The sequence below is a fragment of the Drosophila serrata genome, unplaced genomic scaffold, assembly GCF_035046125.1.
Source record: "Drosophila serrata isolate PLE 108 unplaced genomic scaffold, ASM3504612v1 contig_276, whole genome shotgun sequence".
In the NCBI taxonomy this organism is placed as follows: Eukaryota; Metazoa; Arthropoda; class Insecta; order Diptera; family Drosophilidae; genus Drosophila; species Drosophila serrata.
Window position 1 is genome coordinate 8,525,867 of NW_028257174.1, and position 15,612 is coordinate 8,541,478.

The 15,612-nt window shown below is 38.0% G+C and overlaps 1 protein-coding gene and 1 long non-coding RNA gene across 8 annotated transcripts in view; one reads left to right on the forward strand and one right to left on the reverse strand.

Moving 5' to 3' along the window:
- bi (T-box transcription factor bifid) overlaps positions 1-7,710 on the forward strand; it is a 91,181-nt gene extending 83,471 nt beyond the window's left edge. For 2 of the 4 annotated variants that reach the window (XM_086836149.1, XM_086836151.1), the window contains exons 5-8: positions 302-448; positions 515-591; positions 5,234-5,487; positions 5,607-7,710. In XM_086836149.1, the coding sequence (XP_086692275.1) occupies positions 302-448; positions 515-591; positions 5,234-5,487; positions 5,607-6,691 (1,563 nt within the window). In that variant the 3' untranslated portion in view covers positions 6,692-7,710. The remainder of the gene's footprint in view (positions 1-301; positions 449-514; positions 592-5,233; positions 5,488-5,606) is intronic. The other 2 variants (XM_086836150.1, XM_086836153.1) reach the window with 1 other exon arrangement.
- Positions 1-15,612, reverse strand: part of LOC110181660 (uncharacterized) — a 222,177-nt gene that overhangs the window by 136,608 nt on the left and 69,957 nt on the right. For 2 of the 4 annotated variants that reach the window (XR_015272411.1, XR_015272410.1), the window contains exon 7: positions 14,046-14,678. The exons of 1 other annotated variant lie outside the window; for it this stretch is intronic. This is a non-coding gene — a long non-coding RNA (uncharacterized LOC110181660). Of the gene's footprint in view, positions 1-14,045; positions 14,679-15,612 lie in introns of those variants that run through there. One more of the 4 variants, XR_015272412.1, reaches the window with a different exon arrangement.

Consider the following 15,612-nt stretch of genomic DNA (forward strand, 5'->3'; position numbering starts at 1 on the left):
ATAGTACCTTTGGAAGGATTAAAAAAAAAAAAACAATCATTTCTTTTATAAAAAATATATTATTTATATTTCACTGATGTGTCTGTGTATTTCTTTTCTCTGTGTGTGAACTGTTCCTACCTTCGTCAGTGAGTTTAGTGTCTTGGTTATGCCCTCGCCTCGATTTTGTTCGTCCCCATTTCCCTTTGGTTGGTTTGCAAAAAAAAAAGAAGAAATCTAGCCACGTCCATGATGATATCAAACGAATATCCCCACACTAATCTACGCCGTGTCCATCTATTTTTATTCTACCAACCCGCAGACCATCCTGAACTCGATGCACAAGTACCAGCCGCGATTCCACCTGGTGCGAGCCAATGACATCCTCAAGCTGCCGTACTCCACGTTTCGCACGTACGTCTTCAAGGAGACGGAGTTCATTGCCGTGACTGCATATCAGAATGAGAAGGTGAGTTATAGTTAAACTTGGTAGATTTATATCGTTATTAATCGCTGTTAATCGGTTTAATTGCAGATAACTCAATTGAAAATCGATAACAATCCCTTTGCAAAGGGCTTTCGTGATACTGGTGCTGGCAAGCGGGAAAAGAAGTGAGTATCACTAGTTTATAGTATATAATTAAGTTGAAAAGATAATGCACATTGTATAGGCGCATTTATGGAAATAGTAAAGCATTTTATTAGAAAAATTAGCTAACGTTTATAGAATCTTGAAGCAGAAATGACAGTCTCTATGTAAACCACATCGTTTACCCAGAAAATTAACATCAAAGACCAAAACTAATCAGGGCACAAGCAGGAACAGCTCAAAGTAAGAGTGGAAAAGCTGGAAAACAGACAAAACTGTCCTTTTGTGGCCATACAACAATCAAAACTTTGCACTGAATCAAAACCCTAAACCAAAACAGAGCACTCATTTGTCTGTATATCTCCTGGATGCCCTGCCCTCCCCCCAACCTTGATTAGCAGTTACAGATAGCAAATGCACAGATACACAGATACTGACATTAATTTTTGTCAAATCTAAGCGGAACTAATTAGCCTGCAGCTTGTCAAATTGCAAGTCACACACAAAAGACTCTCCCAGGAATAAAAACAATCACACACACACTCCGAGGGGGGACAGGACAGCTTAATGATGCTTTTGGCTTTTTGGCTTTTGACCTCTCTCTTTTACCTAACCAATCCCCCCTCTTGGGGGGCGAAATAATGCTGATGACTGGCACCTCCGCTGGCAGCTAACTCGAACATGTAATCCATATTGATGGATTGATTTCAATTTCCTGTCGGAAGAAGAACCCAACCCCCTTTGGCATCCTGTTGCGAGAGGTCCTGCTCCTGCTCCTGCTGATGATGATGATGATGCTGATGGTCCGAAAAAAGCTTTGAGTTTTTAGCGCACAGATTTTCCAATTTTCTGTTTGCCAACGGCTGGGAGGAAAGAGGGATCATTCACTCTCTATGGCCAAGTTTTGAAGTGGTTCCGGTTTCCGGCCACAGAGCAGCACCATCACCATCACCATCGCCCAGGGAGGCAGGAGAGATTCAACTTTTGCACTGAGGCAAAGAATACAAAATAAGGGAATATATATGGAAAGTGGGAGTATTTTAAATAAAAATAATAACAAATTAATAAATAAATACATATTTATTAATGCAAAAAGTAAAAACAGATAAATTATTGAATTAAACAAGTTGAAATACCATTTCCTAGACAAAATTCCAAGCATTAAACCCTGAAAATATTTTATAAACTCTATTTTTTATCAAGGAAATACTACATTTTCCAAGATTCCCCATATACTTTCAACTTTCCTGCGAGTGTGCGTGTGTCCTGGGTGGCTTTTTTCCGTCCCCCTTCCAAAAAACCCTGACTTAGCATAATGATGAATGACATTTAATAGCCGAAAAGCGACTCTAGTCCATGTCCATGTCCATGTCCATGTTAAACGTTACAAATCAATTTTCACTCACTGCGCTGTGGCATTTTCCTAGCTAGCTTTCCCTGTCCTCTTCCGCCCCTCTTGAGGGTTTTTCCACCACCACCACCACAGCATTTGACACAAACAATTTACTCAAGTCGAGTTTCGGTTTTTGTGCCAAACTGATTACTTCTGGCTTGATTGGCATTAGCGTGTCTGTCTAAGCCAGGTCCTTCTCCAGCTCCCCCCAAAAAGGAGGAAAAAAATCAAAGAATTTGCCTGGTCATTGATGTGACAGCCAGTTGTCAGCCAGTCAGCCAGTCAACTTTTTCAACAAAGGGAACTTTACTCTACTTTGCTTTACTTTATACTTTGTCCAATTGTTAATTAAATTGGGGAGGCACAGAGAGAAAAAAATGAAAGGGAAAGATAGAAACAAAACCGCTAAACCGCTTACAATAACCGCCATACTGAGGTCCTGCAAGTAACTTGCCCTAAACGAGAGCTGCCAAAAATCCTGGGCAATTAGTGACGACTTAGTCAACTGTTTTGCAACCCCTTCATTAGCAGCAGGGAATGCCAGGACCATGGCAATAATAATAATGATGATGATGACGACGATGATGATGATGGTGGGATATCCTTCACAGCAAGAGATGCTAATTGGTGGCAATCTAGTGCGCAACTTCCGCCGGAATGATATTCATCTCTCCACTTACTCACTCACACTCTCTCACTCTGGTTGGGAAAACCCCTTTTTTTTGCAAGGCTATAAAAACCAGGGGAAACCCCCTTTGGTCCCTGAGTTTTTTTTTTTATTTCTATTATTTTGTGCCGCCGCCTTGGGCGCAACGAGAACCGGAAATCCAAAGTGAAAACGTTTTAACAGCAGCAATTGAAATTTGCTTTTCTCCTTGCCGCCGCCAACGTCGCTCTTTTGTTGTTCCTGTTGCAGTCAGCTTCCCAGGGAATTTTATTTTATATATACATATATACATATAATATACAAATATATATATTCTCTTTTTCCCTAGGCGTTAGTTGACAATAGATGCGACTCTCCTTTGGGTCTCTCTTTTTTTTTTAGCGATGGGCGTTGCGTGGGCTGTTTAAGCCGCAAATTCAAACGTAATTCAAAAATTACAAAGCACACACACAAAACAGTGCAATTTCAGCGAAACACCCCCTCCAAAAAATAAAATATACAACAAAAAAATAAATAAAGAGAAATAAAAGGAGAAAAATTAAAGGGAACTCCCTTTTTTGTCAGGGCGTTCCACTCACACACACAGATAAATATAGGGAGACCTTACAATGGGAGGCAAAAGGGCAATAGATAAACGTCTTTGGGTCGAAATGTTATGGGCACACTGCATGAGAGTCCCAGGAGCGGAGTGTCCTCCTGCCAAGAACTCAACAAAACGTTAAAAATAAAATATAAATTATTATACAAATCTATTTTTAAGGTCTTTAGAAATATTTTACAAATGTTTCTAACTAAAAAAAAAAATATATAAATAGTCTTACAAGATCAAATATAATTCCTTGAAGTTTCTTGACACTTTGAATTGTGTTTAAGGAATTTTTAAAATTAAAAACAATTTTATGTGGATTTAAAAATAGAAAAAGATTTAAAATACAATATTGAATATAAGAAAAATGTATTTTTAGAGCATTTAAAAATAATTCGAATGAATTATATTACAAAATAAATACTTTAAATAGTCTTGAGAAGACATAACATTATCTAGGAAGTTTTAACCATTAAAAAAACGTACTTTAAAAGTTTTAAATAAAGAAATTAGGATTTTAATAATGTAGAGTAGATTATTATTATTTAAAGAGAAGAATATAACTCTCGAGGCCTTAAATAAGTATATACAATACTTCACTCTGCACTTTTTTTAATGACGCCCCATGAAATTTGGGCCTTAAATACCACTCCCTTACCCGAGTCCTGTTCGCTGCCGCTCCTGGAACGTCTTGGCGTCTTTTGTAGTTAAGGTGGGTGGGTCCAGATACGTTGGCTGGATTAACACAAATTGATTTGCTATTAAATTAGCCCCCACACACACACCGTACACACACCATACACACACTAACGTGGCAGGTGGAAAAACAGTTAAGTGTAAAAGAAGACGCCCTTGGCGCAATGCCAGCCCATGGGTGGATTTTCCGTGGTTTCTTCTCCTATTTTTTTTTTTGAAGGGGGTGGTATTCTGTGGGTGTGGTTGCTGTGATAATGATACACACAACAACACCCGTGTGTGTGTGCTGAAATTGCCCAATTTGCGAGGCAGCGCCCGGCTTTGATGTGTGAAAAATAAGGAAAATTGAAATGGAAAATGCAGGCCGTTAGACCCGTGCCCAGGCCAGCAGACACTAAATTACACTAACGTGTTTTGAATTATTTTTCAATTTCATTGTCAGCCGCAGACACACATACACCACTAACACACACACACACTAGGTCGTCCTTGCTCCTGCCCCATTTCCGTCTCGCATTGTTACATTTCAATTAAGGTTCACCGGCTTGATGGGGATCCCCAATGTGGATGTGGACTGGCAGCCGGGCTTACTGGCTGGCATGCCCGCCGCCAGCGCTGGTTTATCATTTAGCAGATATTTCAGTTACCAACAATATTATCAAAGCTTTGGCCCTGATCCCCAACGAAAATTCCGTTGGCAAATCGAACAACAATGCCGACTGACGTTCAAATTGTCGGCGGAAAAGCTGATTGATTTGGCAGTGGGGAGGAAGGGAGGTGGGAGAAAAATGGAAACCCGCTGATTAGGTGTTGTGGAAACTAGTTAAATTATATATATAGATTGGAAGGATAGATAGATAGATAGATATTAAGATACACCTAAAGATTGCCTCTCTATCTAGATAGAAAGATAGCAAAATATATAGAAAGATAGGTACATTAATATATATAACATATCTATATAGATAATTTCAAAAATAAATAGATAGAAAGATTAATAGTTATATTAATTATATATATATATAAATAGATAGTTAAATAAATAAATAAATTTATAGGTAGTTATATGAAAAGATTGGTTAAAAGATACAAATTATGTATCTGCAAGTTTATAAACAATATTTCGCATTATCATTCATTTACCGAATATTTCCCAGACATCCCGAATATCTAATATCCCAAACTGTGTGAATTATCTCCACAAGATCCAAGAATATATTTTTGTATAGTGTATTTTTATACTATGTTTATATGGTTCATACTCCTATATCAACCCTGACAATTGGATGTTCTAATTTGTGGCCTTTGCCTCTCGTACAACTGTTGTTACAGGCAGGCGCTAATGTCGAACCGAGGGTCCGATTCGGACAAACTGAATCCGACGCATGTGAGCAGCTCCCGTGCACCGCTACACCTGGGCCATGCCGGTCGTCCGCCCCACCTGCATCCGCATGCAGCGCTGCTGGACAACCAGCAGGATGATGAGGACAAACTGTTGGATGTGGTTGGACCGCCACAGAGTCCGCTCCTGCCGCTCAGCCATTCGCTACAGCAAATGCATGCCCATCAGCACTCGGGTGAGTACGATTTTCCAGTTTATCAACTGGAAAGGGAGGGGATTCTCCCCGGGGGAAAAGCACAATCCAACTAACCTCTCTCTATTTTCTTTTCTTATTTTTTCTTCGGTAAAAAATAGCACTTGCCGCCTGGTTTAATCACCTGGCTGGAGCTGGAGCCGGTGCTAGTGAACATGCCGCTGCCGCTGCGGCAAATGCCAGTGCGGAGGAGGCTCTAAGGAGACGCCTGCAGGCAGATGCCGATGTGGAGCGCGATGGCAGCGATTCAAGCTGCTCGGAAAGCGTCGGCGGGAGCACCGGCGGTGCCTTTCGGCCCACCTCGACGGGCAGTCCCAAGGAGGCGGTGGGTGCCGCAGCAGCAGCGGCGGCAGCAGCTGCTGGCCTAAATCCCGGTGGCGGCGGCGGCGGTAGCTATCCATCACCGAATATCTCGGTGGGTCCGCCCATACATCCGTCGCCGCACCTGTTGCCTTACCTGTATCCGCACGGCCTTTATCCGCCGCCGCATCTCGGTCTGCTGCACAATCCGGCCGCGGCGGCAGCAATGAGTCCGGCTGGACTCAATCCCGGCCTGCTTTTCAATGCCCAACTGGCTCTGGCCGCCCAACATCCGGCACTCTTTGGACATGCCTATGCAGCGGCGGGACATACGCCAGTTTCGCCACTTCAGGGCCTAAAGAGTCATCGCTTTTCGCCGTACAGTTTGCCGGGTAGCCTGGGCTCGGCCTTTGATGCCGTCACACCGGGCTCGAATGCCAATCGATCGGGCGAGGGAGGAGCACCACCGGCCCAGGGTATGGAACCGCGAAGTCTTAGCTCTAGCCCAAGACCTAGGCCAGCGTCCCATTCGCCCCCCACGCGTCCCATTTCAATGTCACCCACCACGCCGCCCTCGCTGATGAAGCAGCAACGTGGCGCATCGCAATCCCAGAACTCCCCCTCGGAGCTGAAGAGCATGGAGAAGATGGTCAATGGGCTGGAGGTGCAGCATAATGGCAGTGCAGCTGCCGCAGCAGCAGCAGCAGCTGCAGCGGCACTACAGCTGGCTGAGGAGGCGGCCCATCATCACACCCAGGCACATCATCACCACCAACAGCAGCAACAGCAACAGCAGCAGCACCCGCATCCGCACCAGCATCAGCATCCACATTCGCATCACTCGCATCCGCATCATGGCACCACGGCGGGCGGTACGGATCAGTGACAATTACTGGACGGCCGCTCCGATTGTGATGATGGAGGCGGCGGCGGAGGAGGAGGAGGAGGCGGTGGTCTGGAGTTAGAGCTCGACCTCGAAGAGGATATCGATGAGCAGGAGGATGCCGACCAAGATCCCGATGAGGATCGTAGCTCGGTAATTGATCTTGATCTGGATGTTGACGTCTGACCGGGACAAGGTCAGCGCCTCAGCCTCTAGCCCCTCATCGATCATTGCCCGCCACCGCCGCCGGCGTCCCATCACCAACCTGTGCTGGTGGTCGTCTAAGCTGAGAGTGAACCCCCAACCCCCCTCCCGGACTGTAAATAGCTGGCGGACATTTTCCCGGAGAAAGCTGGATTAGCGCCTAACATTTGTAGTATATATGTTATATATATATTTATCAGTTTTGCTGGGCCCAAAGAAAGCGGTTAAAGTATGGTCTTTTTTTCTTTTCCTAACCTCTCTCAATTCTATATAGAATTCCGCAAATGTCTTTGGAGTCCTTAGCAAGGCTACACTGAGAGAAATAAGGGGTTAACCAGGGGCAGAAAAGTCAAGAGAAAGAGAGAGCGAGGAGGGGTAGTTGCAAACGGTATAAACTTGTATTTCTTCGGAAATCGAAAAGTGTTTAAGGATAACTTTCCCCCACACACAAATTTATATATACATATATATATATACTTTATATATCACACATCTACACACACACACACACACAACCCCTTTCCCCCACACACGCATATATATATATATATATATATATATGTATATGTATATGTATATGTATGGATATTGTACGATTGGAAATAGCAACATCAAAGATGGCGCCTCTTTATAAATATATATAAAAAAACCTAGAACACACATATATATATATATATATATATATATAAATAAAAAATAAATAAAAACAAGCTGGAATGTAACCTTAGTAAAAAAAATAAAAAGAACAAGTAAGAAAGAACCCACAAAGCTGGACATTAAAAACAAATTAAAGAATATATATAACACACAAAAAAAAAAAACATTAAAAAAATACCGAAAAAAAAGAAACAAAAACAAAAACAAATACGAAATGAAAACAAAATAAATGCAATTTTTTTTCTTAGTCTTAGGTGGATGAAACATTTTTTTTTTAGTAAACGTAAATAAAAAACCTATATGCATAGAAATATATGGAATATATATAAATATATATATATATATTTAAAATAATTTATGTAGCTCTTAAGTACCAAGATACCGTAAACACTCAGCAAAAAAAAACACACAAACATGTACCACACACACACACACACACCGCATACACACACACACACACACATACCCTAAAAAACACACCTCACCAGTGATGGAAAATGCTTAGAAAAAAAAGAAAGAAAACCCCTATGAGAACTTGAGTTTTCCTAATTTAACTCTTTTCTTTTCCTCCATTATTTTTATGATTTTTTTTTTCGTATATTTAAGTTCTAAAACCAAAGAACAAAATAATATTTTTTTTTATTAGTATTTTTATTTTTATCTCGTTAAAAAAGAGAAAGAAACACCCCTGAGATGCTAAAAATTAGGGCACGACGAGTTCTGTGTGTGTTTATATACAAACAATTATAAAAAATATATATATACTATATATATGGATAAAAAAATATAATTTTTTTTTAGTGTTAAAGTATCAATTTTTTTTTTTACTCTCGCATAAGTTAAAATGATTTCAGAAACAGAAAAAAAGTAAAAAAGAAAAGAAAAGAAAAGTTGAATTCAACGCATGTTCCTCGCATAAGTTAAGAGAGAGCGACAAAGACGCAGCTAACAGACTTCTCCCTCACACACATACACACATACACCCACACACTCGCACACCCTGATACACACACACTCACATGCAGAATTAATGAGAAAATACTAAAAAAAGAAGAAATAACACAAGAAAATTAACATAAAATGACAAAAAAAGATTAAAATTAAAATAAATTTCGGTAGCAATTTGTTTTTCCTTGTAACCCAATAAATGCAACAACAACATGAACATCACCTGCATCATCATTATCATCATCATCATCATCACCTGCATCGTCATAAGAATTTATATATAAATATATATATATTTTTTTTTCTGTTGGTTTAGCTGTTTTTTGAAAAATGAATTATACGCAAAAGCAATATTAATTATAGTTAATTAAATTTAAACAAAAGGCAAACAAACAAACAACAACAACAACCCCCGAACATCAACATCAACAACAACCAACAACAACAAGAACAACAAAATTCGATATGTATATGTATATGTACGAAAGGATATATATATGTATGATATATATATATTTATTAAATATATATGTATATGTATATGTATATGGGATAAAATTAATGAAGAAGCAACAACACCTCATGTCACTGCAATTATATATAAAATTAATTAAACAACAACAAAACAAAGGAAATTAAATAAAAATTATTACTAAAAAAAAAAAACATCGACTACAAGTGAATATTTTTGCAACAAAATACTATTAATGGTACTGGGGGGCAAACATGCAATCAAAAACATTTCGTGTTTCATTAGTTTTCCTGTTTATTTGTTCTCTTTTTTTGTTTCTATCTATTTGTATATGTTTTTTTTGTCTTGTATTTAAATATATATATGTATATATGTAGATATACATTTATATTGTTTGCTGTCTGGTGGCTGGACATGGACATGATTATAGAGCCCCGCATCCCCGCTTAAATGAGCAGCGACACTGGGAATATTAAATAAAATGCATAAATAAATAGCAACAGCGGCTGTGAGCAAACAGTGCGTGTCATAATTAACTGTTCACTGCCGATATCTCACACCCACTGTGCTGTACTCATCCCACCCACTTCCATGGGTTGCCAGGCAATGCCAAAAGCTGGGGATTTTACTGTCTGCCTCCGATTTATTGTGGTTACGCTATTGTTTCCCTATGGAAAAAGCTCAGAGAAGAGTGGCACTGTGATCAAATGATTTTTATTTGGAAATTGAAGTGAGTATAGTATTCGTGATATCGGAAGATATATGATTTAAAAGTTCGTAATGGTGTAAGGTAGATATAAAGTAGGACTTGCTTAGCTCTTTCTTTTACATTTTAGTCTTCAAAGATACCTTAAGTGGTTCTCAGAAGTTTGAAAAATAAATATAAACAAGAACTTTTGATGATTTTAGGGATCGTAATTAATAAAATGCTTCAATCTTGAAAGTCAAGCTTTATTCTTTTAGTTTGCTGTCTAAATTTTGCATATAAAGTTGGTAATCTGCGATAACTTTTGGATAACCAATGAATTTATGATGATTAAAACATACTATATTTATAGAAGGTGTATAACTTTTAAATTCCATATATATATTGCAATAAAAGTCAGCAAGAAACTCTAGAAGTATGCTGAAGATATTCTTGAGTACAAAGAGTAAATTATAGTATAGTATTATTATATAGTAGTAAATTAATAGTATTTGTTTTTTGTAGGTATTTACCGAACGTTCATACTTTTTAATATTCTTCATGAGATGATCATTGTTTAGATCAAGACTATATAAACTACAGAAAAGAGTATTCATTTTGTAGGTAAAATAATACATAAATAAATAGTATAAAAACAGTATAAATCTATAATTCATATTTGTAATACATCCCTTTATTTCAGTAAAAACCTTATAAAGAGAGAAGGAAACATTTCCGACCCTATAAATCATATATATTCTTGATCAGCATTGAAAGCCAAATCGATTTAGCCATCTTAGTCAGAAAAAAAATTTTTTATTTTTTTTTTCTAAATTTTATAAGGGTTGTATCTTAAATTTTGCAAAAAAAAAATCAACAAAATCAACATTTTTATAAATTCCAAATAAAGTATGCAGATTTATTAACCTAATAAAAACTAACACAGGAAAACTTTCCGAATTAAAATAAATGCATTTTTGGCCGAGTTATGAAGTTTTTTAATTTTAACTAAGCAAATCTATTACCTATAGAATTAAAAAATTTCTGATAAAATCAACTTACGCCAATTAAAATCCCTTCCTTAATCCTAATTGCATTAGCCTTTTTTGCTACAGTACCTGTAGGTTTATCGGTAGGTGTATCAATTTTAATTTAATAAAAAACTTTTGCCTGCAGGTTTTTGGGGATTAAGCCAAAGCGATTAGCCAAGCGTTAAGCAGTGCCTGTAACTTGGCTAATAGAATTTGGCACGAATGCCGGATTATCCTTGAGGATAAGGATAACAACACTGTCGAATTTTTTTGTACAACCAAAATCGGTATATATATAGATACTATATGTATATATGTATATATTCAAAAAGAATTTGTTAAGAGTGGGCTGTCGTTCCGGCTGACTGGCAAACGGCTGTAAATTGTAACGCTTCACTAGAAAAGGCGTTTAAGTGCGGTTCTCTTAACCCTTTTTTATTTTTTTTGTTGGGCCGCAAAAGTCAAATAGAATTGAATGCGGATCATAAATTACGTATTATTAATTGCCGCCGCCGCTGTCGCCGGTGTCACCAATGTCACCACCACCACCACGACGAGTTGTGTCGTTCCGCCAACTGTTCAACAAAAGGGTTATGTCGATGTTGACAACAACAATAATCCAGAGAGACACAGCCAACCTCCCCACATCTCAAACACTAAAACTTCTGCGCCAGCTAAAAGTGGTAAATAAAGTTAGAAAACAAATATTAGCAAGCTAATATTTTAATCATAATGGGCAAGGAGCAAGGACATTGTGTTGTAGCTTAAAGTTTGATTAAATATTAACTTTTTCAGATGTTTTTCAGCACGTTAAGTGACCCTTAAAAACTTTCCATTTCTAAACTTTCCAAATAAAATTATCTACAAAAAACAACAAGTGCCAGGATGATATGAGATTTATCTCTGTGAAGCTTGTAAATGTTCCACCTGCTGACAGCACCGACACATCCATCACTCTTCCCCCCGTTGACGCTTTCCGCACGTCATTGGAGAAACATGCAAACACACTCTGGTATAAATATTTAGATATATCTCCGCACACTAAACATGAATTGGCATTATCATAACTTGGGCTTTTATTGCCAAAACATTTATGAGGCGGCCAATAGGGAGCGGGTGGGTGTGTGTCAAAGTGCGTGCGGATACGGATTCAGATCGAAGTCAAAGCCTGGACTGGGCGGTGCCAGTAGTGGCAGGGTCGCCAGTTATAATGATCATAATAATAGTTTTACGGGTTAGAGAAGTCACAGCAAAAGTCGCAGCGACAACGACAACGAGCAGCAATAATTTAGCAGCAAATCGACATTGGGTTAAATCGACGAAATGCCTTTTACATTTCATATTGTTTTTAATACAAAAGTTGACAGTTTAGCTATTTTAGGGTAGGAAAAATGTCCGCTAAATTACAAAAATTAGTCAGAAAACAAATAAATATATATAAGGAAAGTCAAAGGGTATTAAAATGATTAATATTAAAGGAATTTTCATGTATTTTTATCAAGAAACCTTTAAAGTTTTTTTTTAGTTATAGTCCTATATATCCTTTCTGTACCTTTCTTGGAAATACGACTTGTAAATAAAATATCCCAAATTTTAGACTTGCTAAATATCACCGCATACTTTTGATCACTTCTTTTTAACTTAATATTAATAATAATAAAATTAATCAAAAACTTTTAGCTAGAACCTTTGGCACATCTCTGACAATGTCCTGGTTTTAACCCCTTGACGGTGCGTAGACCATTGCGTGCGATTGTGGCCAACACAAAAAGAGAAAAAAAGGGGTGGTGCTCCACGTTCACTGTTCTTCGGCGGCTCAAGTTTGTTATGCATATTTGATTAGTTAGCGCATTTTGTGGATACGCACAGGAAGTTGACTCTTTGCGTGCAGCACGGCCAGCCGACCGACCCTTAACCCGCGTGGCTGCCACCCCCTCCCCAACCCCCACCTTTAACCCTGTTGTTTTGGCCGCACGGCAGCAATTAAAATGCTCAACTTGTCAACAAGGCATTCCGGACTCAAACTCTGAACTCTGATACCGATTTTGATTCCCATTCCACACACACACACACCCCTCTTCGAATCCTGTCAGTTTGTCTCCGCTGAGCTTTGATTTGTGGACAACAAAAGCCCAAAAACTGTTGACAACATGATGATAATGATAATGATGATGAATGTGATGATGATGAATATGACAATGATTCACTTATTCCCCAATTTTGAGTAATTTGCAAACATAAAAGAGCAGGAGAGCCAAGAGCTTATCTCTGCAATATCACAATTGTGTGATATGCACTGCCTTGCACTCATTTTTGCTCAATAAACTCCTCAAAGCTCGTAACTGACGACCAGACAATAAGAGAGATACGATAGGCTGATCCCTTTTGTAATTGAGTGATAAAACAAGGGCTTGCACTCATTGTCGCCCGAAGATCGTAACTGCCAAAAAGAGAGAGAGCGGCTAATGCACAGCTTTGAGCGATATCGTCATTGAGTAAAAAAAATAACCTACTCTTTTACTCCCGGGAGATCGTAACAGGCGAACAGAGAGAAGGAGAGCGAGGATGAGCAATATCGTAATTGAGTGACAATAATGGCTTTCACTCATTTTTCGCACTTCAATTCCCCGAAGTTCGTAACAGCCGAAAAGAGAGTGAGAGAGCTAAGATAAGCTGATGCACATCTCTAAGCGACATCGTAATTGAGAAAAAATTAATGGCTGGCACTCAAGAAAATTAACCCTATACTGCCCTGCTGTTCGCCTGGTACTTGAAATCAAGCAATTGATAAATTTATACCAAGAATATAATTTAATTTTAAAGAACTATAAGCTCATTTGTAAATTTAACAATGCATTAAAATTTAACACAAAACAAATGATCTAATTAAAATTAATAAGTTTTGCTTTTAGTCAGAAATAAAACTTTGTTAAATTAAATTTATATTTATAACAAAAAAAATATATATTACCTTGGGCACATTAATTTTTGTAAAAACAAAATAAAAACCAACAGAAAATATATAAAACATTTAATTCCTATATTAATATATAATTTTTAATTCAGTTTTGTTTTTGAATTCGCCAATTTACAAATATTTACCAAGATATAAAAAAGGTAAACAAAGGCAGCAGCTTCCAAATGTCAGCATTGCCACCCACAAGAGTGGAGGGTATTCTGAGAGAGCGACTCTCTCCCGCTCTTGGGTTCAATTTGTCAGTGCGAGAGCAAGGAATGCAGGTAACGGGACTTCTTAGTGAGTATTCATATATGCAGAGGCAAGCGAAGTCGAAAATGTGCGCGCGAAGCAAGTGTAAACCTAGCATGCAAGCAAAAAGAATATAGTTTTGTTTCACTCACCCTCTCACAATTGTTGCTGCTGCAGATCCCAACGGACGACGAGTAACGGAACGCACGCACAAAAGGTAGCAAAAAACCTTCTTATTGCGCAGTTAAATTTGTTGTCCACTCGATTTTTGGTACAGTTTTGTTTATTACACACTTGTATTTGATTCACTTGCACTTAAAAAACAAAACAAAATAAAGTAGCCAACAGAATCATTAAGATTTTGGCTGTGTACACACCTTACACAAAAAAAAACACACACACACACACACGCGACAGTGGCACGGGCTTTAGTTGTGGGGCTGCTCTTAGCATTGCACCCACTTCACACACACTTTTCACTGTTTTCCGCGGCTTTTCCTACTTGCCACTGTTTTTTCACCGTTGTTTTCCGCGCACTTCGATGACCGCCGCGATCCTTTCCGGAGATTTGGTGATACTGTCACGCCGGCCGGCTGCTTCGGGAGAACTGATTTACGAAGACCACCGGGAGAGGCTAAACGGAGATATTTTGGCGATTTTTGTGGGGGAGAGAGAGAGGATCTAGCGATATTAGCAAATATTAGCTGGACACTTTCAAGCAACTCCTAGTTTCGAACCGGTGGGGAAACATGATGCAATTGGTATTTTATGGGTTGAGTGTAAAGCTAATTGGGTCAGAAATAAATAAAATAATTAAGTTAATAAAGAAATCAATAGATAAATAAATAAATAAATAATAATTATTAATAATAAATAAATAGTTGAATAGAAACTAACTGGGGTTATCTCGTAGGGTATAATAATTTTAAATAGAAGTTTATTATAAATCGAAGGAGTAATATTCGACCTTTTATTTTTTATTAATTAATATTTTAATTGGAAATCGAAGTAAATAATACTTCTATAAAACATTTGCTTCTGTATACCACCGAGAAAACATAAAATATGTGTATTCTAGGTATATTAAAATAATACGCTTATTATATGCTCATTTTTGGGTAAATCAAAGTTTTTAAATAACGTAACTAAGCCAAAAATGCATTAATTTCAATTCGAAAAGTTTTCCCGTGTTAGTTTTTATAGGGTTAACATATCTATATACTTAATTTAGAATTTATAAAAATTAAAATTGTATTGAATTTTTTTCGCAAAATTTAACGATGTAACCCCTTATAAAATGTTGATAAAATTTTTAAATTTGTATTTTCTGCCGAAGATAGCCAGATCGATTCCCCTGATCACGCTGATCAAGAATATATATGATCTATAGGGTCGGAAATGATTCCTTTACTGGGTTTGAAGCTTCTGACTGAAATTAGAATACCTTTGAAAGGGCATAATAAAGGCAAGTAATTATATGTTTTATATTTTTTCCAAATCGTTCCAATGGCACCTACTATGTATATGTTATAGTCATCCGATTTGGCCCATTCTGACTTTTATTCTTATGAAAATGTGTATATAGGAAACAATCTGCAAAGTTTCATTAAGTTAACTTTAAAGCTGAGAGCCAAGTTTTCGTAGAAACGGACAGAACGACAGATGGCTAAATCGACTCGGCTGTTGATGCTGACAAAGGATAGCCACAGGATTCCTGGG